Source organism: Apus apus, chromosome 8 (genome assembly GCF_020740795.1).
Source record: "Apus apus isolate bApuApu2 chromosome 8, bApuApu2.pri.cur, whole genome shotgun sequence".
Lineage (NCBI taxonomy): Eukaryota > Metazoa > Chordata > Aves > Apodiformes > Apodidae > Apus > Apus apus.
Window position 1 is genome coordinate 6,387,366 of NC_067289.1, and position 26,182 is coordinate 6,413,547.

At 38.1% G+C, this 26,182-nt stretch overlaps 2 protein-coding genes across 5 annotated transcripts in view; one reads left to right on the top strand and one right to left on the bottom strand.

Moving 5' to 3' along the window:
* The window catches only part of NMNAT3 (nicotinamide nucleotide adenylyltransferase 3), a 24,510-nt gene extending 5,466 nt beyond the window's left edge, over positions 1–19,044 (bottom strand). Inside the window, exons 1-5 of one of the 4 annotated variants that reach the window (XM_051627056.1) lie at positions 18,655–18,742; positions 12,675–12,746; positions 11,398–11,560; positions 10,304–10,440; positions 1,923–2,106 (exon numbers count right to left, since the gene is read on the bottom strand). In XM_051627056.1, coding sequence (XP_051483016.1) covers positions 1,923–2,106; positions 10,304–10,412 — 293 coding nt within the window. In that variant the 5' untranslated portion in view covers positions 10,413–10,440; positions 11,398–11,560; positions 12,675–12,746; positions 18,655–18,742. Of the gene's footprint in view, positions 1–1,922; positions 2,107–10,303; positions 10,441–11,397; positions 11,561–12,674; positions 18,337–18,654; positions 18,743–18,862 lie in introns of those variants that run through there. The other 3 variants (XM_051627058.1, XM_051627057.1, XM_051627059.1) reach the window with 3 other exon arrangements.
* CLSTN2 (calsyntenin 2) overlaps positions 1–26,182 on the top strand; it is a 531,406-nt gene that overhangs the window by 58,232 nt on the left and 446,992 nt on the right. The window lies entirely within an intron of this gene.

Here is a 26,182-nt window from a genome sequence, read left to right on the forward strand (position 1 = left end):
AAGGAAGAATCTATAGAGTAACTTTCAACACTTGTGAAGAAGCACAAATCCACAATAAACCATTGCCTATTTATAATTTGGTAAGGATCCAGCCTTAAAGTAACCCCTTTTTAAAATATTCACATGTGACAGTTAAAATACAATATAAAGCCAAAATACTTACGTGTGCTATTTCATCAGGATGCTGCTTCCCCATCCAAGGACAGGGTTCAGCATTAGATTATGACACTGGTTCAGCTCATTAATACAGGTCATCATTTCAGAAAAAATGATGTAAGCCCATTTCTGTCCTTAACAGGCATCTCATGTAACATGTAAATTTCTTTATAAAACTAGAGGGTCACTTTCTAGGCAGACACGAAGTTTGGCTTTCCCTACCACATTGATGCTACGAATTCTGAGCAGAAAATTATACATACAGCTTTTATTTACTTTACTTCTTATCCTAAAGGACTCTGAAGTGGATTTACAATTTACAAACCAAATCTTGCCAATAGTGCTCACTTCAGCTGTAGCTGTGCAAGATGAAAGCCTTTTTAAGTAGGATTACCTGATCTGTAAGATTTGTGGCTGCTTCTCTGGAGGAAAATAGTTTTATCAAACTGAAGTTTAGGAGAAAAATTCCATACCAAATCAATACAGCAGGACAGACTCTTTTGAGATGTCTCACACTGGAGTATCAAAGTGTGATTAGAGAAAAGAACAGAAGTTTTCTGCAAAGACAGGGTAGCATTGCCTAGTCTTCCTCCTGCTCCAATCCTATTCTGTTGGCTGGAGGAAAGGGGCAAAAGAAGCAGCTGGATGTCTATGTTTACTCAGCAAAGCAAATAAACGCAGAACTAAAAAGCTCCACTAGTTATTTTCTAAGTATGTAGGGTAGTATTCTTACATATGCTCTTGTAAAGTAACATGTCTGTTTATTAATTACTTTCACATCAAGCCATGAGAGCTTTCTGGGCATTTGTTGGACAGGACATTTCAGAGCCTGAAGCTATAAAAACAACTGTTTTCAGGGAGAACCTAACCTAGAAAATGTGGATAGAAATAATTATTGATAGTTCTTACAGCACACTTGTTTTGTTGAAAGACATCCATGAAGTCTTTCACTTTAACAGTATCTGCCAACTTCTGCAGCATCTACATTACCAAGAAGTGGCTAGCACAGGTAGTTTCTGTTGTTGGATCTTGCCCCATAATGCATTTATTACCAAAACCAACCACATGGGAAACAGCCATGTTTCAAAGTCCTTACATCAAGTTAACATGGGTTTTAGTTTTTCCTTCCAGCACAAAACCACAGCAAACTCAGTAATTTTGGAGATCACATGAGCAGTTACAAGGCTTGGGTTTAACTTGCCTTTCCAGTTCATGTGAGTAGATAGACCTGCAGGCATAATAATGCCAATGAAGCTGATTTGGAACAGGGATGCTCCTGAAGAACAGGGTTTTTTTTGTAAACCCTTTCCTTCTGATTAAGATCTCTACATAACCTGCTTAGATAATTAAAACCAAGAGAGATAACATTACAGCCAAGACCTCTGCTTCAGAACTCCTGGTATCTACAATTTTGCAAGACCCTTTCTTGGCAGAGGCTTTGCACGTGCATCTAGTTACTTCAATGGCACAAGTACAGCACAGCAGGGTATTGCATTGGTCTGGGGAAAGTCCACCTGCTTTGCAATAAGAAAGGAAAGATTCCAGATGGGCAATACTGACTAAGCAGCCTGTCTGAAGGAAATTGATATGAATTCTCATTGCTCACAGATCCAATTCTTCATCTCATAGCAGATGATGCCATTAACAGACATCTTCTGCTTTGCTTGGGTGTTTTACATGAGGTGAGTTTTGTGCATTGATCTGGTAGCCTGACAGATTTTTGGCAATCAGCAACTTGATAAAGAATGGGAAAAAAATCTAATTACCTTAAAACTTTCACTGTTTCTGTCCATGTCTCCTGCTCACTCTCCCATGGATCAACTTGAATCCAGTCGGATGTCTCCAGCGCTAGCTTAGCCATCGCTATCCGGTGCCTTGCTGAAACCAAGCCTTTCTTTCTATAGTCATCATTAACAGGAGATATTATGCCTTTAATCACCTGATACCTTCCTTTTGGGAAAGAACAAAGAAAGAAAAAGAAAAAGATAATTTTCAGGGAATCTTGAAAATTTAAAATAGAATAATAGAATCGTAGAATGGTTAAGGCTGGAAGGAACCTTAAAGATCACCAGGATCCAGCCTCCCTGCTATGAGCAGGGACACCTTCCACTAGATCAGGCTGCACAAGCCTCATCCAACCTAGCCTTAAACACCTCCAGGGAGGGGGCTTCCACAACCTCCCTAGGCAACCTATTCCAATGCATTACTACCCTCATGGTAAGAATTTTCTTCCTGATATCTAACCTAGATCTACCCTGCCTCTTTCAGTTTAAAAACATCACCCCTTGTCCTAACTCTGCCCTCTCTGATGAAAAGCCCCTCCCCAGCTTCCCTGTAGCCCCTTCAGGTACTGGAAGGTGCTATAAGGTCTCCCCAGAGCCTTCTCTTTTCCAGGCTGAACAGCCCCAACTCTCTCAGCCTGTCTTCATAGCAGAGCTGCTCCAGCCTTTTGATCACCTTCATGGTTCTTCTCTGGACCCTCTGCAACAGCTCTTTGCCTTTCCTGTGCTGAGGGCTCCAGAGCTGTATGCAGCACAGCAGGGTGGGTAGGACCTTGGGAGCTCATCTAGTCCAAACTCAGAGCATAGTTAATTTCAAAATAAGAGGTTATGAACAACCTGATCTAGGTATTATTTTTGATACAGAAACAGCAATTAAAAAAAAATTAAAAAGCAGCCTTCTTGATCCTCCGTGAACTGCTCACAATTACTATCAATGTTTACCCCACTAGATTATTCAAAAAGGAAAACTGGATGAACATACAACTTTCATCACATACAGATGTTTGTAATTTATGATGCAAACTATAAAAATCACTAGATATAATTAAGTTTTATATTCCAGTAAGTGCAGCTCATACATAGCCAGAGCAGTGGATGCCTGACAACGGCTTTGTTTTTAAGCATTTGATGTTTGTTATTTATCCAAATCATTGCACCTTTTGATTGTGTTAAGGGAAGATTGACAGCTCATTACTGCAGCTGTGATTAATGTGATTCAGACAGCTCAGAAGATTTCAGAACAAAGAAAGGGCTAATGGAGTCTAGAATAAGACAGCACTATGGTCTAAACATCAGCTTGGCAGCCATTAAAGACCCTTTCTATCTGGCTGATCATCTTAATTACATTTGAAAACAAGCCCATATTTTTCTTCTGCTTTAACATAATCATTAACACAAGCTTTTTGTTAGACACTGCAGTTCTGGTCACAAATCAGGAACAAAAATGTACCTCTTATTTTAATAAATCAGCAGGGAGATAAAGCACTGATATGAGCTGCATCCCTCAAGAAAGAGGAGAGAGAGGGTGTTTTAAATAAATAGAAATGAAACAATTTTTTTCCAATGTAACACATGCATTTTAAATAACTATGGTGAATATGACACTGACAGGGGAAAACCACTTCCTTTTTCTAATTCAATTGTTTCAACAAAGAAACTTAAAGGATGCAGCAAGTTCCCTCTGTTGCTTTGCAATGAAAATGATACTCCTGGACTCAATTTCTGATACTGGCACATAATTCAATATTTTAAAATTACAATTAATAACTTCACAATTATTTTGTTGTAACACAGTAACATTTTCAAAATAAATTAACCAAGTTGGACTTAAAAAACAGCATTAAAATTCAATGAGATTTATAGGCCTTTCTCCTCTTAAAATGTCAGTCCAAACTATCCTGTTATAAAATATTCTCATTGTAGGCAAAATGGTCAAGAGGGAAAGATAACATTTTTTAGAAACATGCAAAGATGTGTATATAATTAAGTCCATCACTTGATCTGAAATGGGAAATATTTTTACTTGATGTATCAACAATTCTCTTATACTTTGATAATGTACCATGTTATGACAAATTTTCATTTAAAGGGAAAATTACAGTTTGAATTAATTGATATTTTACCCATATTAGAAGCTTTTCTTAAACAGCAACTTTCTTTTCCACATTTCAATTCCTTTCTTTTTGGTTTCTACTAATATAAATTGCTAACTTACATTTTAACAGAATATACTAAATGCAAAAACTAAAATTGTGTGAGATCACGCCAGCCAAGAACTACTGCATCCTTGTGAGCTGTAAAGATTTCAGTCACTAGCCTGTCCTAGAACTCCACAAATATGATTAGATAAGAGCTTCTGATGCCATATCAGCTTGTTCCAAAGCAGAAATGAAAACAAACGAAACAGAAAAAATAAGCTTACTAACATTTACAGTCCCCAAAGTCAAATACAAAATCCAAGAATTTCCACTGCACTTCTTTATCCCACAAATTACAGATAGTTTCAAACCTTTCTTGGTCCAGAATTATCTTCAAATTCTACTTCTTTGGAACGCAATTTATTTTCATTACGAAGTACATTATTAGTGCTTGTCTTAAGTATGTGTAAAAATCCTCCAGGCCCTTAATTGCCTCTGTTCTTCAAAATGTACCTATAGGAAGCAGTGAAAAATGTCCTCTTGCTATGAACTTAAATTCTCTATGGACTACTTAGAATAACTGGTTAAAAAGCTAAATATAACAAAAGTAATTAAACAAAAAATGTCCCTCTAACATGTCAAAGTAGTATTAGACATGAAAACAGGTATTTAGTATTTTGTTATAAAGGTCACTGTAAATTGTTACAAACACTAAGGCAACTTGTAATGTTCAATTAGTTTATTTATAGTAAATAAAAATTGTCAAGTGACAATTTCATATAAAATTGTGTGCGCTTTTGTGGGGTTTTAAAATATATAATTTCATCTAGTAGCAAGTCTGTGATTTACAATTAGAAAGTATATATAAGAAGCAAACAGCCACTATAGAAAACTAAATTAAATAAATACTTCCATACATTTAACTCACCCACTACTCATTTTCCTCTCAGTATCACAGGAAAATCTGCCTCAGACTGGAAAACTCTGCAGCTTTATGGTCTTTCTTGACCATAAATGAACGACCCTATTGCTGTTCTTCCTTCTGCCATCTCCAGAGCAGGCTGCAAGGGACTTTGTGCCTGAGTGCTGATTGATCCTTTTCCAAGATACAGTCAAATAAACAAAATTTTCTAGAAACTTTACTCCCTGCTGAACAGTGCCTACAAAACATAAGCCTCATTTGCATTTCCATGACAATGGAGAATTAGGCACATCATTTATACAGCCAGATTCTTTATACCAAAGTAACTATCCCAGGCAGAATCTTCTAGATGAGAGTTTATATTTACAGCACATCGCTATAAACAGACAGTACCAATGTTCATGAGTCATGACAGCATCAGACAGTTAAACTTGCTAGTAGCTGCTATGACATCAATTAAATATGATGCCACCTCAAATATGCTCCTTTTCCTTTCCGGTAGATATGGACATTAGTTCAAAGACCATAATGCTCTCATGCACAGGCAAAAAAATAATCAAAAAAGTATCCAACACCAAAAACCCAAACACCAAAAAAACCCCTCAGTTGAAAACCAAATACTAGAAAACCTCTAATTAGCTGGAGTGTAGGGAGGAATATCTCAACATCTTTGCTCAGAGTCCAAAACAAAAGCACACCTAATTACAAGGTAGAAGTAATCCCAAACATTTGAGGTGTTCAAAACTATTTACAGACTAAATATCAAAAAGATAACATCCTATCCTTACTTTCCCCTGACATGTATGTAAAGATTACCAAGCATGAAAAAGGAAAATAAAATCTGCAAGACTTTTTTTTTACTTCATATTCAGTCACCTTCTGTGAAGGGAAATCAACAGAAGGAAAATCAAAGGAGTAAACACTGCAGCAATCATTGCATTGCAAGTCAGCATAAACAACAAATACATCAGAGCAGCAATGGACAAGCTTTTAAGATTGCTCTCCATAGGATGGATGACTTTACCTTCACCACTTCAGAGTGCTTGAAAGATACATTCACTGAAGTAGATGAGGTGTGCAAAAATTGTAGTGACAGATGCCATATGAGTACCTAGATAAACATAAATCATATCCACCTGGCTGAGTGAAGTACAGGGCCTGAAGATGTAGATTTACCTCTGCAGTCAGACAGCCACTCAAATACATCATGGCTTCAGAAGCTCTTCCCCAAAAGTTGAGTAATTGAGCATGCACAATGATCAGGTCTGAAATACATGCTGCATGATCACCACACAGCACATCTATAATTAATATCTTGTATGAAGACCTAGAAATAAAACTTCACTTCTATCAAGTTCACTGAATTTGGACAAAAAGAAGGAAAGGCGGTTTCTCAACAGCCAAGAAAATGAGTATTTCCTCCAGAAAAGAAGGCTTAAACCACCATCTTGAGAGTAACAACATGAATAATAAAGTATTGAAGCTCTACTCACAGGACACCTTACTCTGCAATGTTCTCATCCAAGCTGACTTTTGCCATGTAATATGATTTGGTTCTCTTCAGAGATGCTACAAAACAGGATGACTAGGATTCCAAAGTCAAATACAGGGCATAACTCAAATACCACTGCAAGCAGGAAATGCTCATCCCTTATCCTGCTGGGTTTTAGAGTCAGACAACAAAACTTGTGGAACAGAAAGACTTCTTTCATTTAGAAAAGGATTGCTTAAATTCAGAAAAAGGTTAGGACCAAAACTGCACTGGTAACAGTATTCAGAAAAAGGAAGCATTTTCTTTAGGGATGCGGTATATCTTGAGATGTCTTAAGATTTATGTTTTTGCTGCTTCAATCTGTACCTCTGCAAGAGCCCTTGATAGCTCTTATTCCTTCTGAATGCTTAGCCACACATGCATCCCTCTTCATGTGCCTTTCAAGGGCAGACCCTAATACAATTAACCAAGTAGTGCTCTATTTAAGCAAGCACTGCTGTAAATCTTGTCATTAAAAAAAATAATCAAATATCTATTTCATTTTCATTCTTTACATTGTTAATTTTAACTAATGCCTGTCAATATTTATTTTATATGTAGTCAGTAAGTACTGCTGACCTGATCCTATTCCAGTCACATACCTGTATTGCTAAACACACTACCAAGACAGTTGGATCAAACCAGGATTACTTGGTGCTGTTTTCAAATCCTGGTTATCAGAACTGTTGCAGGAAAACACATGGAAGTGCGCATTTATGCTGGCTGGCTACTGTTACAACCTATTCCTACTCCTTTCTTGAAAATATCATGGTTTAATCAGATGAAGCCCTTGAACATCAAACTTCTGAATTCCAAAGGCTGGTTGGTGACTAATTACTCCTTGGACTTCTCATCTCTGCTGCCCAGTGCTGCATATGACACAACCTATTGATTACATCACATTTTCACCAACTTCTCATGAGACAGTAACACATTGTCCTTCACATTGCCTCTGTCATGTCACAGAAACATTCTGCCTTTCTTACCCCTCTTTGCCCTCCATTCCTTTCACTCCTATCCGGAACTTTGTTGATATCCTCCCTTGGCAATACTTGGGAAACAAGGTTTTAACATCTTACATTGATGCTACTAATATTTCTTTGGAATTCATGGTCAAATAAGGAATAGAATCAAAATAAATAAAGCACCTGGCATTAGACATTAATAGACTGGAATGGCATTTGCCACAATCAGTGCAAGTTTCAAGAAACAATTTTAAAACAAGAATTTGAATCTGAGAACATCCTAGCTATGTGTGAGGATGTGTGAAGGAAGGGTCAGAGTTACAGGAGTAGAGACAAAATCTAGATAATCATTAGAGTTATTCAGTCACACTTAGCTATGTCTGTTGTATTTAAAAAGCAGCATGACAAGATTTGTCAACTGATATTAAAAGCAAAAAGATAATACTTGACATGTGGCAACGAAGCTGCAGATATCGTCTAAAGTATCAGAAACTCAATGAAATTCCCCATTTAAAATAGTGATGTATGAAAAATAAGATTGGACAGCATTTGAAATTAAAATTATGTGCAAAAACCTGGCAGACAGCATTACTAGGGATGTCAGTGAGGATGCAAATCAGGATAGTCATGTCATTCCTAATGGTAAAATCGGACTCCAGCCAAGCTACTGCACAGCTCATCCTTTGTGTCCTATTTCTGATTGAGCAGAAATAGTGAAGAAGCACGAGACAAGTCATTCTCACAGCCTAGGAAACATTTCCACTCATGCTAGTTAATTCTTTGCTCATACTAGTTACTTTTCCAGGCATTCAGTGTGCATGTGAGCTGGGAAGTGCATTGTTCTTACCCAGAAGGGAATCAATGTGAATATGGCAGACCATAATCTCACTTCAAACAAGCTTTAGTCATGTGGCACCATTGTCCTCCAGCCCCCCAATAGCTCCAGTTCTCAGTCTGCAGCTAGTGCTGCTTCTCAGCAAATAAGCTCCAATTCCTCCTCTCCTTCCCTGCGTAACTGCAGAACAGGACTAAAAACATGGGAGAAAGACCAATTTCTTTCCTGAGTGGGAATGGTTCTCACATAAAACATGCATCCAGAATCTACCATTTCTATAGCATGGTGCCCTCTCCTTCTGTTTGCAAAACTCTCTGCACCATAGTGAGAAAGTCCATACATCAGATCGGTATGTATCCATACATATAAACACAGATATCTACTTACTTGAAAGAAAGCTACCTCTACTTGGGATAGCTAAAGCTTCCACAAGCTCTCTGAGGATTCTTGGTTTGCAGACATCCTGGGCTAAGCATTCAGAAAGTGTAATGACAACACTGTAGGCAACCCAGACACAAATGAAGTCCCCTTCTTTAATTCATAAAGCACTGATACCAGTAAGTCTCCACACATTAAATTAAGATGACAAAAGGCAAGCCACATGTTATCCAGAACTAAGCACTGATGTTAGAGATGTGCAATGTAGTGCACAACTTCCACTTCAGCCTTTCAAAATTTCATTTTTAATAAGATTTTCACCAGAATTGTTTAAGTAAACTGCTCTAAGTAAGGGATGGAGTCTTGCTACACAGAACCTGGAGCAGACCAGACAATTAACTGCAATTCAGACAGAATTATAATTCATTTCCCAGTTCAATTCTTCTTTCAAGGTAAATAAACAAGTTACTGGACTATAACATATGACTTAAACAGAATTACCAATGGGTTTCACATCACCTTTCTACTCCTTCCACACCTGGGCAGCAGAAGCAGTTATACAATTACAGTGAGAAAAGCCGATTCAAAGCCCTTTTTAACCCTTTATTTCTAGCCCTGTGGGAACAACAAAACAATTCTACAGTTACAACAGAGACTCGTAGAGGCAGCCCTCAGAGCTGGCTGTGTAATTCTTCCTCATGAAAGTCAAAAGAATTCTCACTGTCTATGGCAAGTGTGTAGCTGCTGCTTTTCCTGCACAGTGGGATCAGTGGGTTACCAGCTTCTCTCCCCACCTCCCACAACTTGACAGCCAAATTCCTTTTATTACTATTATTTTTCTGTTCCTGTTCCTACTGAACCAGCTCCCTTGGAGCTTCTGTCAGGTTATAATAAACTATGATCCCCTTCCAATCCCTTCCAGAAATATATGTGCATATTTTACCTGCCAGATAGAAAAAAATATAAAAGCCTCAGCAACTAAGTAGCTTATAGTTCATTGCTAGTCAGTACCCCTTCTGATCCTTACTTAAGTTTCTGTTGTTACTCACCTTTCTCCTTTGTTGCCAAAACTTTCTAGCCTGCTGACATTTAGCTTTTCTGATCTCCTTTATGAGGAAATTATTTTGCTAGGGGAGATAACTTGTACCTCTTAGTGAGGATGGATAATGAATAATTAACGTTTCATCTTTTCTCCAGTTTCAGCCGGCTGTCAAAACTGCTAACTGTAACACTTCTTCATATTAAAACACAGTGTATCATAAAAGCATGAAATTTGAATATAATGGTTCTTCTCAGTTTCAAAATTGTTAAGCATACTCTTTCACAAGGCTCAGCCTATTTCATGAATATGACCATAAAACTGCTGATAAAACTTTCAGTTTATTTGCATGAATGCTCATTATGATACTTGTTTATGTACCAAGTCACAGGAAAAGGTAATGCTGAACTTTCTATATTGAAAATGCTATGAAAGACTAATACTGAATGATCAATAAACAATACTAAAAATAAGCCAGCTGTAAAGTGACAGCTTATCTATAGTTGAGTGGTAAAAAAATTCCTTTTAGCAGTAAAACACAACATATGTGTTACTGACCTGTTTGGTGCAGGTGATCTCTAGCCAGCTCAAATAAACGCATATGCATGTTGGTGATGGGGTTAAAGGAGCCACAAGCTAGAAGAATGAGAGGTATCTTGCTCCTCATCCTGACATCAAAACATTAAAATTCCACCCTAAGAAATAAAATAAAAAAGCATTAAAATAAAAGGAAAACTTGTAAAGGAGCACTCTGCTCTAGTTCCTCAAACTTGAAGGAGCTCTGTTTTCAGAACACTAGGAAAGTATCAGGTCAGTCCTTTATATCATCACAGCAGACAGGAATACTAGCTGAAAACCCAACGTGTTCTTTGATATTAATATGGAAAGCACCAACAAATTCTGTTTCTCCACATACAGAGATAGTTAGAAATTTTTTCTGTAAATTAATATTGTCACTATTATTGAAAACTGTCAGTTTTTTTAAAGGTTTTTATTTTTAATCTGCTTTTCTTCAGAAAACAAGGTTTCATTCTGTCTGTTGACCCTCTACTGATACTTGTGGAACCTGGAGGCCTGCTACAAAAGCAGATTTATTTTTTTTTTTAAGTTAGGTTTTATAATGCATCTTTGCAACATATGAAAATACCCCACAGGCAACATGCAAAGTTGCAAGTCTGACTTCCTTGGAGACAGGCAGCAGCAGCAGCTGGTGAGCAGCCAGCAAGCTAGCCAGATTATCAGGAATTGCCTGTATAGTTTCCTTGCTGGATGGCAGAGCAAGTGGATCACCGTGCTCCTTCCCAGAACATTTAAACATTGATTAAGCACAGGCTCCAGAGAAGGAATGCAAACAAAACTTCCGAGAACAAGCACTTAATTTCACATAATTCTGTCCTCTTGAGTTTATAAAGTGATACTTCAAGAAGATGGAATTTTTAATAGGAAAAATTAAATATTTTTTTTACAGTCTCTCTCATTTGTTAGTACTAATTGCTATTTTTTAGATATTGGTGCTAAAGTAGACAAACTCCCCACAATTCATATACTGCAACTGCCAAACTTTTATTGAAGAAGCAGAAATAGTCTATTCTATGGTAATATTTTACATTACATTTCTACTGAGGCTCTCCCATCCCCCATAACTACTGTACCTCTGAGCTATCTTCATATGATGGAAGTGATTTGCTGCTGCTTTGCTCATAAATGCCAGGATTCCAGCAGTCTGCTCTGCTATTCCAGTGTTTGTTGTATCAGCACCATGTCTATGTGTGTACCTCAAAGGATCAAATCACATCCAATGCACTTGAAATCCCACTACAAAAAAATCAACCATATTTCAGAAGTCTAAAAAAAACAACTTATAGCCTGTTAGTGAAAAAAAGTTTGTTAAAGCAATAAACATAGATGCTAGTTGAGGTATGAAAGCATTTTTTGGTTGACATGATTAGTATTTTTAATAATTGTCTGTATTTCTACAGCAAGACTGTACCTTCTGCTTTCAAGTAGTTAAAAGGCATTTGATAGAAACCTCACTTAACATCACTATTATCAAGCAGTATTAGTAAGATTTATAATGTTCAGAGCACAAAAATTGACTTAATTTTTGAAATGTAATTTGTTTTTTAAAAGAAAAACCTGTGCTTGATTTTTACATGAAGAAAAGTCAGTAAACTCTTTAAATGTTAGTTCTTTACATGTTAGTTCAGCTTTCCTCCTGACATGACATATACTGCCTTTTATTGTACTTCTAATCAGTAAAGGATAACACATCTCTTGTCATCTCTGCTGTCTGCCTTCAAAATACATAAATAATGGAAGCAAAAGAAAGCACAGCTGACAAGAGATTGTGAAGGTTTGCTTCTTTGGAACTTTGTAGGTATTGTTTTTAATGATGAAAGAGATGACTTAGAGCATAAGGTGTGAAGGAGAAGTTACAGTATGTTTCCATTTCATGCAATGACTGTGTGTTGTTCCTTCTGGTAAGCACTTCTGTGTCTGTGTGCTCTGCTCTGGGCAGGAAGGTGTCTTCTTGTAAATACCAGATAGTCTTCATCTGAGTGTCTGCAGTTTAGAAAGCTTTCAAAAATATGTTACATCATGTGGCTATAGATGTAAGGACAGATATCTCAAAATGAGGAGGCCATATTTAAGCTATATGAAGGTTTTATGATGGAAAAATCATTATAATTTTAATTAGAAAATTGCTGCACGTCCTTTTTCTCTTGCCTATATTACTACAGCATGTCAATAATGGATGACATTACAGATGACCACAGTAAAGTTCTGCTGAAAGTCAGTAATTAGAGCCATATCTGATTAATTATCAGAAGCACAATGGAGTGCTGAGCTGTGCAGTCTGATTCATGAGCTGTTAAATTAGTAAACTGGAGGAGAAGACACCAATACATGCACACTGAGACAGACTCACCCTTGAGGTAAAATTTCTTCAAAGAGCAGAAATAAAATGAAACCTAGCAGAGGATAAAAGTGCTATCTCCTCCTGTGAGGGTGAATTTAGACTAATTTAGATGAAATGTAGATTTGAACAAGTTCAAAGCTGCCCACATCCATTACTTTACGGCACCACATCGTTACTTCATATAAATTCATGTAGCTGTACTGAACCCAGCTGAGATACACCAGGTGACACTAAGGATGTTACAATTGCAAGACATTTTCAAGTCAGAAAAAAAAGTACATTCTAGTAGATGACTCAAAGTGTAGCAAATCACAGTACACAAATATCCCTTAAAAATATGACCAGATATCAGATTTCCTCATGTTGTTACTAATGGGAGTCACTGCCATAACCAAAGGTATTCCAGTCAGTAAGTTCCCAGCACGTGCTGTCACTGAGATCAGTCCTCCACAATACTGACAAACATTTACCTGCATATCTCCACCTTCCACTTTAATAATGAATATAACATAAGTATCTGAGTGAGGGGAAAAAATTAAACATAATCTCTGGTGATATTTTATTTGCTCATCAGAAAGTTACTCATCCCAGCCAAGGATTTTGGAAGATGCATACAAATATTACACATGGCCTAAAACACTGATCCTCTAAATCAGCTTTTCCAGGGCCACACAATGGATCATATAACTTCTTGGACTTTCACTGAAAAGCCATCAACAAAGCATATGATATGATACATGGTTTTCTATTAAATTCAGCATATCAGAAGTATGAAGTTGCTCCTTCCATTCCCCACATCAGACTTTTAGTCAGAAAATGCATGTCCCATTACAGTTTCCAAATCACCTACCAAGAAACCCCCAAACCTAATTACCCTCAAGCTCACTCTAGCCTTCACTAGAGCAGGAGCTTATACAACTTTTTAACACAAGCTTATAAAAACAATCTGGGCTTTTTTACATGTATTTGTGAAAATGGCCCAAATAAGAACAAATATTGTCTTTAGTAATGTGTAACATTCTTTTGCTTAAGATAGAAGATGAGATTAATTTTGGGGTACTTGCCACTTTTATCTTCAGCTTTGTCCAGGCAGCAATTTTACCAGCAAATGGTAGCGACCACAAAGCTATCCACAGACCACTTACTTCAGAGAAAACTGCAGTGTGTCTGTGGCCCAAATTCTAAGTGTTTTGGCAGCTAACAGAGAAAAAAGGCTCAGCAGAATTGTCTTCTCCTCTCCTGAGATTTGAATCCTTCAAATTGCAGCATGATACTTCACTCTTGCAATTTCTTTATTTCAGGCTATATCAGGGGGGAAATTCCCTTTCACAAGAGACCCAACAAGCCCTGTTTATCAGTTACAGCTTTGAAATTAATTTAAATATGATTTACACTTTTAATTATTTTTTTTCCTCCCAAATAAAAAGCTAGTTCTCTGGTTTTTATTTCCATTCCCAACCATTTCTGCTCCATTGCTAAAAAGAAACTACACCTGAAAGGCACTAAAAAAAATTCACCATAAAAAGGGCACATGGACAAACTCTGAAAAATATAAATAATAAAATGACCACAGGACTCACATAGTGTGAAATACAAACTAAAATTTAATCTCCAGTTAATAATGAACATGGTATCACCTTAAATGATTTTGAAGTACAAAACAATTGAACTGAATAATTCCTTAGCACAACCTTAAAAAATGTTATTCTCAACTCCCACAAAACAGTGTCAGTGAATTCAAGTCACAGATTTTTAAGCCTGTTAGTTGCTGCAGGTTTAAAGCTAGAATTACACAGCAGGACACAGAACTGTCTGTCCCCCAGAGTCTAGGTGGGAAGATGTTCACAGAGATACTCCCATGATAGTATTCTGTAGGATATATTTTTCTTAATATTCTTAATCTGAACCCTCATCCTGCAAAATAGTCATGCTTACAGGCTGCCTAGTGCCTGAACAGCAGCATGGAATTCAACAATTCAGCAACATGGAATTCAAAACCTACCATTCATGCACATCAACAGTAAAATCCCATCCTGTAAACATGCGTATATATGTGCGTTTGCTAAATATTTTGAGGTTGTCAGATTTACCTGTTGACTTTAAGCACTAACAAAGGTAAAGACAAACTACAGTATAACTACAGTTAACTGTAGTTGTATGAAAGAACTGTATGTTCTTTCTCTGTATTCTCTAGGAAAATAATAGAATTCCCCATTTGAAAAAAAGGCATTTCATTCCAACTGCCCATAAAACATTCAGCAACATGTGGACACAGAGCCCTGCAGCAGTTTCATCTGGTTACAGAGCCAGTGACACTACACTAACCCAGTGCAGACTATGCACAAAACTGGTAAAAAAAGACCAGCTTGGCAAACAACATTCAGTGCTGGCTGGGTAACACAGGATCTCAGCACACATTACACATCAGCAGACCCTGCACCTGTTTGTAGCATTTCAACAAGGTCAAGAAAACACAATCAGCTCCTGACATCTTCCTGTATTCACTGCAGTATCATCTTTATAATTACTTAGCCAATAACCACTAGTGATCTCTCAACATCTAACACTCAGCTCCTTTCCTATTCCTTGTGCCCTTATCACACTGATGAATAAGCTGCTTTTTCTTCTACAGTTGTATAAACTCTTCTAAGTAACCAATAGTCACTCTTCTATTTGCATGTATGAGTCAGTCATCCACAAAGAACAATATTTTGATTTCTAGAAAAAGTGGATACATGCAGAACTGCAACCTAGAGTGGCTATTTTTAAGCAAACAAAATGCTGATTTAGTGAAAGCACCACTTGTCTGTCAAAACAAACACTTACTGAAACTTAGAGTTATTTTTGAGAAGCTATTCAGAGTGATTTTTTTCTTCTATCAACATCTTCTGCAATTTTCTTACAATTAGCAAAACACAGTCAGCAGCACCTAAGACAAATCTAGTAATGGAAATAGTGCTTGAGCCCACACATGGTAGATAATTAAGTGGTAAAAAAAGTATCTTCAATCACTAAAATATGTACTTATAAAGCTGACTTGAAAAAGTAGCAAACTAATGAAACCCCTAGAAGTGCTGCTGCAGCACATCTAGGGGTTTAGTAAATCATATATAGAAACAATAGGGTAATGCAGGATTTCCAGAACATTCAGCAAGACCAAAGTTAAAACATCAACTCCCATAATGCCACTAGTTACCTTTCTGTTTCAAAAAAACCCCACTATTCATGGTATACAGTATTGGGAGCAACTAACTCCTGACACTGTTTGTGTAATCAGCAAAGAAAATCCCACCGGCTCTGCAGTTATATGCAAGACACCTTTTAGCAGAGAAAACAATTAAAATAACACTAAAAACTTGAGTAAGAGGCTATCTCTCTATGTTTCAGGGTTTACCTTCCCATCTCCAGGAAGCAACAATTAGGCCTGCAAAAAACAGAACTGCTAAATTTGTTAAGCTCATGATAGCTCTTCTCATTTTCCTCTGGAACTTCAGCTACTAGTTACTGCCAGAAGCAACAAACCCGACTCAATAGTTGATATGAATAATGAATATATAAAGCTTTCTTTGAAACAACATGATTTTCTGCACCAATTCAGTAGCATCCAGTGGCCCTAGGTGTAGCATACTTGACAGAGAGAAAGCTATTTGCAATTAAATTTTTAAGTCATCAAAGTGCAAAGCAATATGTGCATTTCTTACAGTAACATATAAATTTGCCTACTAATACTGAAGATTTTGCATAGCAATGAGGTAGTTTAAGTAAATGGCTTATAGCCTCAAGAATTCACACCGTTGTTATCTTTGTATTTTAATTAAATGATCAATTTAGAATTTCTACTTGCTTCATCTTTTATAACCAAAGAATTCAACCAAATTATCCAAACACCTATAGTGCCCTGCCTATTGTCTCAACATATTTTGCTTGTTCTTCTATACTATCTCACCTGTACAGGGATTTATATTTATCCAAAGAAAAAGAAGTGAGATTCTGAAAACTGCAATGAAATTAGATGCCTAACTACCACTGCCATCACATCACAACTGTCCCTCTAAATGTTTATAAATTCTTACAATAATTTAAATAAACATTGATAACCATACAGTTATACCATCTTCAAAACTTTGACTGCATCTCCTGTTTTTTTTTTGTGGCAGCCAAAAAGCCAATAAAATACTTGGCATCATGAGGAAATGTAATGAGCCCATCACCCAGGGTACTGTTTAGCACTACAGAAATCCTGGATGGGCCCACATTTTTAACACTATAAGCAGTTGTGGTCTCAGGAAGGACAGCTGAAATGGTCAAGTGCATGGAGCTACCCCTGTTGAAGACATGCGAAAGACACATCTGAGACTATTCAGTTTGGAGGGAAGGAGCTTGGGGGGGGAGGCTCTACAAAAATTTTACAAAATGATGAAGACACCAAGTAACATGAATGCAAACCTTCTCCCTGCAATACTAGATATCAAGGGCAGTCAGTGAAAGCAACAAAACATTTTACAGCAGGTGAAAGTATGCACCAGGAGGATACATGCTTATCTGGTGACCTAATGGGGCAGCTCCGGCTGGAACTCATGGGGAAGCAAGAGGCCAGGTCACTTTCCCTAAATTGCACCTCCTCTCTCCACTGCCTGAGACAGATCATTGGGCTGGGCAGACCATTAGTCTGACACAGTACAGCATTTCTTGGTTTTGAAGATCTCCTTTATACCTTGTCAAGCAGATATGGCTGATTCCTTAGTTTCTTCTTGTTATTGCTAAGAAAAATAGAAAATGCTTGGTAGGCAGAGAGGCTTCTACAGCATTTTTTGAGTGTTGCATCACACTAAACCAATAATATGGGGGAAAAAAACCTATAGCTGTGAGGTCAGCTTGTGCTATTGAAGCAGCCTCACTTAAGGGCAATAGCCAGAGCAGACAGCTGGGGGTTAACAGCTTCACCCAGCTAATTTAATCTGCTATGCCAGATAAAGCAGTAGGTACTTCAATTTTTAATGAATTAAAACCTTAGAAATCATCACTGCAATGAAATCTGATTTGTTTCTTTATTTTAAAAAGCAGAACATCAAATAGCTCAAATTCCTCTTTGTCAGGGCTGTCACCTGTTGTGTCCCCAGTGCTCCCCTCAGCTATCTCTAGGCTCCTCAAAGGTCTTTTAGATGATCTGAACGCTGATCAGCTTATTCTATCTGAGCTAAATTCTACAGTTTGCCTTTCTGAAGCTAAAGGCATGAAGCTAATTTACTGCTAGAATCACACAATGTAACTAAAGTAGCAAATAATGTCTGAAAAATGAACTAATGGCACATGTTGTACTGCTACAAAACTTAAATAAAACAAACATCAGAGAAAATTTATAAAACCGAACAACAGCTGTGGCACTAGGGGGGAAACAACCTCTTAGAGCGAAGTAAAAGAGAAAGATAAACAACATACAGAGTGAAAGCCAGATAGTTTAAGAAACAAAGTAACTCCATATTCGCTTCTTTAACTTTCACTGTCACTTAAGTAGGTGCTCTGGGGTTTAAAAAACCGATCAAGAAACAAAGCTTTGCTATTTTAAATATATACCCGTGGCCCTGGATAGATGCTTGCCGTGCAATTGACAAGCACTGCAGTCCCCGCGTTTAAAGGTCTAGATGTTTCACAGCGTCCCCAGCTCCGCCGAGGCCCGGCCCGGGGGCAGCTCGGCTCGCGGCCTCAGCCCAGCCCGGCTGAAGGCGGCTCCGGCCCCGAGCGCCGGGCCCGCACCGGCACAGCCCCGCGGCGGGGCGGCCCGCTCCCTCTCCCCGGGACACCCGGGACGCGGCCCCGCTCCCTCTCCCGGGACACCCGCCGGCCCAGCTGCCCGCGCAGGCCCGAGCCGGGGCGCCAGGGCCTGTCAGCTGCCGGGGGACTCCCGGGCCGGGCGAGGAGCCCCGCTCAGACCAGCCACCGCCCGCCCGTCTCTGCCACCGCAGCCTCCCCCTGCTCCCTCCGTGCTTACCGCGGCCGGGCTGGGCCGTGCCAGGACGGGCGCGGGCGGCGGCTGCTGCCTCCCCCCTCCCCCAGGGCCGCTCTGCTCGGGGCTGGCTCGGCGCTGCCAGCCTTGGCCGGGGGCATCCCGGCTCGTCCTTAGCCAAGCAACGTGAGGCTGGCGGCTCTTGGTGGGAGAGAGCAGGGAGTGTGATGTGTGAACGCTTTTATTCGCTCACCTGAAGGTGATAATCCCAAACTTCCGGCTTCCCGCTGCTATTTATAAGGGTGGGCTGTGTGGCTCCAGGGTTCTGCTTTTGGGGTGAGGTCAGTTTGCAGCGGACACGAGTTGGCAGATTCTGTGGTGTTCTCAGAAGCTTGGAGTAATGTTGTTGTTTGATGAGCAGCTTCAGGGGCACCATCTTCCCCATCCAGCCACTGAGTGTTCTGCAAAATACACAGATGGCATAAAACACATTCTACAGATTCTAGGAAAAAGCAAAGTCCAGAGAGTTTTGTTATTTGGCTATTCTCTTTAATTATTAGGCATGTAAAATCTAGATTCTTGAGGTGTTAGAATGTCACCAATTACTTCTTGAATCTTTAATTTATTGTTTATTTACTTAGTTTTAATATTTAAAGGAAGCACAACTATTGCTCTTGTCTGACACTGTGGTAAAAAAAAAAAAAAAATAGGATCATGGATTGTATTTTAAAACTTTACTGGGTGAAATGCACAGGCAAACAAAGAACTTCCAGCTACATGGAAGCCCTGAACTGTACTTCTGACCTTTGGTTGTCCTTGCTGAAGACTGGCCAAGGTTTCAGCATTTGGGTCTTTGGCTTGTGGCTGGGACCAGTGTATATTCTTTTTAGGCACAATTTTAGCAAGTCTGAAATAATAAATTAGGCTCCCAATACAAGGCATAAGCTTAAAACAAAATTATCCAGGTTAAGTATATAAAGAAGGTATATTTTCTGCTTTTAAGCATACATAGATGTGGGCTTGGGTCTACTAAATTTCCCACACAAGTACATGATCCTGGGAGCTGAAGCCTTAGCGTGATAAAAGTGGCAGTGTGGGCAGTGCTGAAATTGTTCTTTGCCGTGTGTGGCTGCATATTTCTCCATGATGTTTCTTTGCTCTTCTCTGGTCCTACCCTGTTACCATGAGGTTTTATTTTAGAATACAACTTACATTTTAAGATTTTTTTTTTTTTATTTCTGCATTTAATACAAGGGAAAATGTTGGACAAAAAGACTGCACAATTTCTTACATATAAGCAGCCTAGACTATAGGTGCTCAGGCTTTAAAATCCTGTGGTATTACATAATGATGAAAAGCCAGATAGGCAGTTCTGAAATTAACTGATGTGTGTGTATAAGTAATCTTTCTTCTACAGCATTGTAGAAACAATAACTCCCCCAACTCCCTCTGAGGCAGAAAAGTCTATTTAAAAAAAAAAACTTAATGAAGCTGACACCCTAGTGCATAATAGGTCATTTATTTTTGATGACCAGACTTTCTAAACATATTCTGAAAATGTAAACTTATTCTGAAATGTAGTAGCAAGAATTACAACATCCTCTTTGTAGATTTTGATTTACTGTTGTGTGGTTTGAGAAAAAATAAGGTCCTCTAGGAAAGAAAACACTGCACTTCATTTCCAACCATGACGTTTCTGTGATTCTGTGATATATGAAAAAGAAAACCAATCCAAACATTACATATTGTGCATCAAGCTTGGAAACTAAGGGTGAGTGTCTGGGTTGACACAAATTCATGTGGCTCCACTGATCTCATTGGGAACTTTTGTGCTAGCTGAGGTTCTGTCCTTCACCATTTTTTGTTGTAATGGAATCATTTTAGTAATCAGCATTTCTTGTTTATTGCCTTTAAACATAAGCTTTCAATTTCAAATTAGAGTTTTAAAGAAACTGTTTAACACATAAAACACTTTTTGAACTGAGTTGTATCTAGAATAATTTGCTAGTGGTAAACAAATGGAGCAGTAGGTCTGATCATAAACTGTCTTCTCCATTGAGCCCTCTTGAAGTGGAGGAAATTGCAACTATGCCTGCAGTTGCAGAGATGTGAAAGAGATGATATGGGAAGAGATGAGTAGCAGACAAGAAAGTCTGCAAGAGCTGAAACACTGAGATGCCACGCTGCAAGGAAAGACCAAATGACCACAGAAAGTTCCAAGATTATTGTGAAAAATGAACTAATTCAAGTCTGTCTTCCAGTAGTGAAATTTAGACAAGACCAGTACAAAATCACATGACATTCTGATAATTACCTAAAGATAGTAGTAATCACAGGGCCAGGTTCTGCTCTTTATCACAGTAGTCTTATTTTCATGGGTTTAAATTCTGGACTAGATCCAGTGGGAGTTTGGAGCAGCAATGCTACTCTGTTACTCTTCAATTAGTATTTACTAAAACATAAGTTAGAAGGTGTAAAACTATGAGAATGAAATTCCACGCCAAATTTGTTCCAGATGCTATGAATTGGTAGCTGTATGAAAATCTGGCATTCACTGCTGTTCTTGAGACACAAAGCTCCCAGGGTCTTAAAAAAGTTATGCCCATCGAGGCTGCAAAATTAGGTCTGCCAGAACAGCGGCACGGCAAGTCAGCATAATCTTTAGTTCTTGGCATCTGGCCTTTACTGATGTGTTGTTCAAATCTGAAAAAAAGTCTTTTGGGAAGAGATGGAGAAGAGAAACATGAGAGGAGTGTTCATTAACCTTTACCCTCCATAACAGAACTGGAAAGCTTTAGCCTGAAGACTTGGCTTGGACAACAACTTGATTGTTCACTCAGCCTAATCTGTGAAGTAAATATGTGTACTTTTATTTTTAAAATACTTAAATGCTTCAGTTAAGATTAGTTTGAACATTAAATCAAATATTACAGATAGAGGTGTATAAGAAAATGTTAACTTCCTGTAAATTAAAATAATTCAGTTACTTGATTGCTGTTAGAATTGAAGGCAAACATTAGCAAATCTGTTACTACTGAGGCAAGCAGTAGAAATCAGAAGAATGAAATGCAGTACAGGAATAAAGCAAAACAGGCTCCAGTGTGCTATATTCCTCTGAAGCTGCACAAGGTAAGTGGGCAGAGGCACAGACAGGGCAGAACACAAAGCTTTATTTCAAAGTTAAAACAAAAACCTACAAAACAAACAACTTAAAGGCCTCAAATAACAATAATAAAACTTTTTAACTTGGCTTAAAGGAAGACTTATCTGTAAGGTAAAATACAAACACTAAAAGGCAGATAAATAAACATTTCTCGCTTATTTCAGGTTCCCTGACAATCAAAAAAGTTTTTTGTCACAGGTGAACAGAATGGAATGTTTGGTTCATTTCTTTCTTTTATTAGAGAGTCTGTCACATGTGCCTTTTCAATTGTGGCCTTTCTCTCTCTTTCTCTATCTCTCTCCTTAATCCTCCACTGTTTATAAAATTCCTTCAATATGTATCAATTGTATCTTGGTAGGCTTTATCTTTTCATTTTTGTCATTGATTTTAGTTACTTGTATATTAAATTTTAGTGAAGTTGAAACAGCTCATTTTGTTTGCATTTTATTTACCTCTTTTTACCAAGAATTAAATTGGATCAAAAAGCAACAGTTACTTCTGCGCTGATAAAGGACACTAACTCCCTTTGCTTTCTTGGCCCAAACAGAACCTTTCTAACTTTACACTGCTATATGTGAGAGGAAAAATGAAGTTTTCAGTATTAAGATCCTGTTTAAAGTACAGGAAGCAGTCCCGTAATGAGTGGAATAATTTTATTTAAATTACTTTTAGTTAAAATATAGCACTAGTCAACATCAAAATGTATCATGGTGGCATATTTATTCTGATAAAGTTTCATCTGTATAGTACTCACTGATCTCTTGCACGGGTAGGCAGAGAGAAAAAAACAAGTCTAGTACTGGCAAGCATGTGGATTTTCATAAAATTGGATGTCTTGACACAATTCCATTCTGCAAAGTTACTGAGAGGATTTTGTGTTCTTCCAATGCAGAACAAAGACTAATTTCAAAACCTTGAAGGTTTGTTGTAGACAGAGCTGTCATCTTTTGGGGAGCTCTGTTATTTTTAGAATAGCTTCTCCATCAGACAGGGCTGTGTAACATAGAAAAACTGGTATAATATGTGGTTTTCCTTACTGCTTATCTGAGAATTGCTGTGAAGGTTCATCCTTTCCCTTCTCTAAGTAGTGGAGGTAATCCAGGCTTTAATTCCTCCTGCCATAGCCACACAGGTTTGCTGAAATGCTGAAGTTTGTTGCTATTTTCTGAGAGCAAAGTATAGTTACAGGTTTTTTTCCCCATGGAAGTTCATTTTCTTTTCCTCTTCTGATGTCAGGAGGAAATTGAGGGAGTTTTTTCCTGCTTTATAACTGCTCCTTAGCTTAGTGCACCAGGATGCTTGTGGACAACGTGGGCAGTCGTGTGTGTCTTGTGTTTTGAGGAGGTGCTGCAGTGTCACTCTTCCCCAAAAGTATTTCCTCTGTGCCTGCACAGGGATGGTGCTTCTACTCTCAGGAAGCCAAACCTACTAGGCAGTGGAAAGCATTGCTGAGGGCAGGGTCAACTGCAGCCCCATAACACCAGTTGAATGCCTGCCTTTCCTGTGCAGCTGATACTGCCATCCTCCTCAGGGACTGTCAATGCACAATGTGGTTTTAATCACAAAAAAACCCAAAACAATTTGTTTATATTTGTACACATTAACAAAATACATGATATTGTGCTTTATAAAAATTAAATGTGATGTAAATATCACATTGTACCTATTTCTTAGCATAGTTCTCTTTCTTGGTTTCTGCTGTCTTCATTAGCTGTAGGATTTCTCTCTCAGCCCTCAACAGTCTAGTTTTTAATGACTTGGCTAGAAGATTATTTAGTCTGTTTTATGTAAACTTTAAAATGATATGATGAGGCATAAATATAATGCTAAAAATCTTGATTTCAGTATAATTTAATTTAAATAATCTTTTACAAAGCAGTATTGTGCAGCACAAAGCATCAAGGATTTCATCTATCTTTATTGTTTCTCGTTTAGGCCCAGATCCACACTTACATGCCAGATGGCAGCTGCAGAGGAGTTTCAAGTTATAGCTGCAATAGATGAGAAGATAAGTGCCTCTTGAGGAAGGGAAAGCCAGACTGCATATTCCTTTCAATTGCACCTGATGACTTATTGCTAGTCACTAATTGCCCTGTCCATACACAGGCAATTCAGAATCTGACAGCAGAGCCTAACTTTATTTGTAGATCTGTTCTTCCTGCAGAGATTACGGGTGAAATAAACCCTTGCAGAGAAGAATATTTTATATGAAGCTCTGTGAAAAGAAGGCCTAGGGGTTTCTTTTACTTTTCATTACTGCTGTGTCAAGATTTTTTCCTTTAGGAGAGCCATAAAATCTTGTGTGACTGTCATTGTTAGTTATTATTGAAAAATAGAGTAGCTATGTTATGACAACATTCAAATGACAATATATGCATATTAAAAAAGAGAGAGGAAACTACATTAAAGATATGAGTGTTTTGGTAGCCATCTTCCTTTCCCACGTATATTTGAGTGCATTTTCAATTTAGTCCTGAGTTGGGCATTTGACAAATTATTTCGACTGCATACAGAGGATCAAGAGAGCCAACTAAGAAGACCACAAAGTAACTCAGGAATGAGAAACTGCTGGTTTATTTTCACTACTTAGAAGCCATCAGCAGCTGAAATGTCTCTTGAGCTTTAGAACAGTGTTGTTGCTTGTCATTGTTGTTGATGAAAGACAGCATATAGCCAACCTTGTAATAAGCCCTTTAAAAGGTGAAGTATCCTCTTAGGATACAGTGTCCCTCATGCAATCAGATGTCAGTAATTTTCCAGCTAATGCAGAGCCTGCATTATCTCCCAAAGTCTTCAGTTGAAAGCATTTTCCGTTTGTCATTTTCCCTAGATACTTTTTGCTAAATGCAGTGACAATTTAACAGTTACGTGCAAACAAAAAAACCCTGCTGTCTGTGTTATAAATTAATACTAGTTGTCCTGAAGAAAAATAAAAGAAAAACATGCTATATAATTAAGGTCTTGAAGTGCAGTATCTTTGTTGCCCACGTCTATAATCACAGTCCCAACAAAACCACAAGTACAGATGTGAAAGTGCAACATATCATGGCTGTAACATGATATAAATAGCTAAAGAGCATCTCTTGTTAAAGAAACATCAAGTAAAGTAAATCAATGGGAATCAATGGTACTTCTGAAAGGTATTCTCAATAAAGAAAGGCGTAGAAGAGTAGAAATATTCTTAAGTAAAAGAGGACCATGTTAAACATCTAGAGCACTTTAACTGGACTGTGAATTGAGTCCACAACTTCCAAGTTACTGTTTGCTTCAGAAAATTGCTAAATTAGCTTTTCCTGTTGAGGGCTCCACGAGTAACAGATGAGACACAATCACAGACAAGCATCCAATCAAGAATGAAGGTGTTTAACACTTGGATAGCTGCATAGTCAAACCAGCAGTCCTAAGGAAAATGAAATTTAAGACATTACAAGCATGTTACAACTCAACAAATATAGATTCCTGAAAATCCTGGATAAGTTCTTCTCTGTGTTTTTGTTTTCCTGTATATGGGAATAAAAGATAATGGCGCACTTGCAGTGGCCCCACTGCTACAGCCGAGCCAATAGCTCACAGCTGACAAGACTCTACATAATTTCCATGTATGCAAAGCAATTACCTTGCTCATCAGCAGTCACAGGTGGGTGGCAAACACCACTTAACTGAACAGAGAAGAGCAGCTCTGCTTTGGTGGGTTGGTAGCACCACTGAGAGGTCATTTGTCTAACTGAATGCACAGGGTGTCTGTAAGCAGCCTGAAAACTGAATGTAACAAGTGTATTAGGTTGTGTGTGCCTTGAACTTGCAAGTGTGGGTTATTGCTGTGATATTATGTCCCCATGAATGTGGCTCTCATGGGAGAGTAATTACCATAGTGTTTCTGTCACACTTCTGGCAAAACTGTGGTCGGTTTTAACAAAATGCCTCTCAAGATGTAGCTGTGTGTTGGTTGCTAGAAGTGTTTGCAGTAGCCTTCCTTATCTTGCAAAATAAGGGATAATTTGGAGTTTATAGGATTCCTTAAACTGACCTAGAAAAAATACTGAGTTGCAAATTAAGGGAAGAAAATTTGTTGTGGTTTGATGTGAGCACTTGAAGAGGCTAAACCCAAAGAATCACAGAATGGTTTGGGTTGGAAGGGTCCTTAAAGATTATCTAGTTCTAACCTCCCTGCATGGTTAGGGACACTTCCCACTAGATCCCCTTGCTCCAAGCCCCATCCAATCAGGATGGATGGCTGGAGAGACAGGAAAAATTAATGTAAACTTCCAAAGCGGTGATTGAAATGATAGTATACTCTGCTGTTATCTGAGAAAAAACACTTACTAATAATACTAATGATAAAGCAATAGCATATTCTGTAACTTAAATGTATTTAAATGCTAAATTGAATACTGTAATTTAGTCAGACTA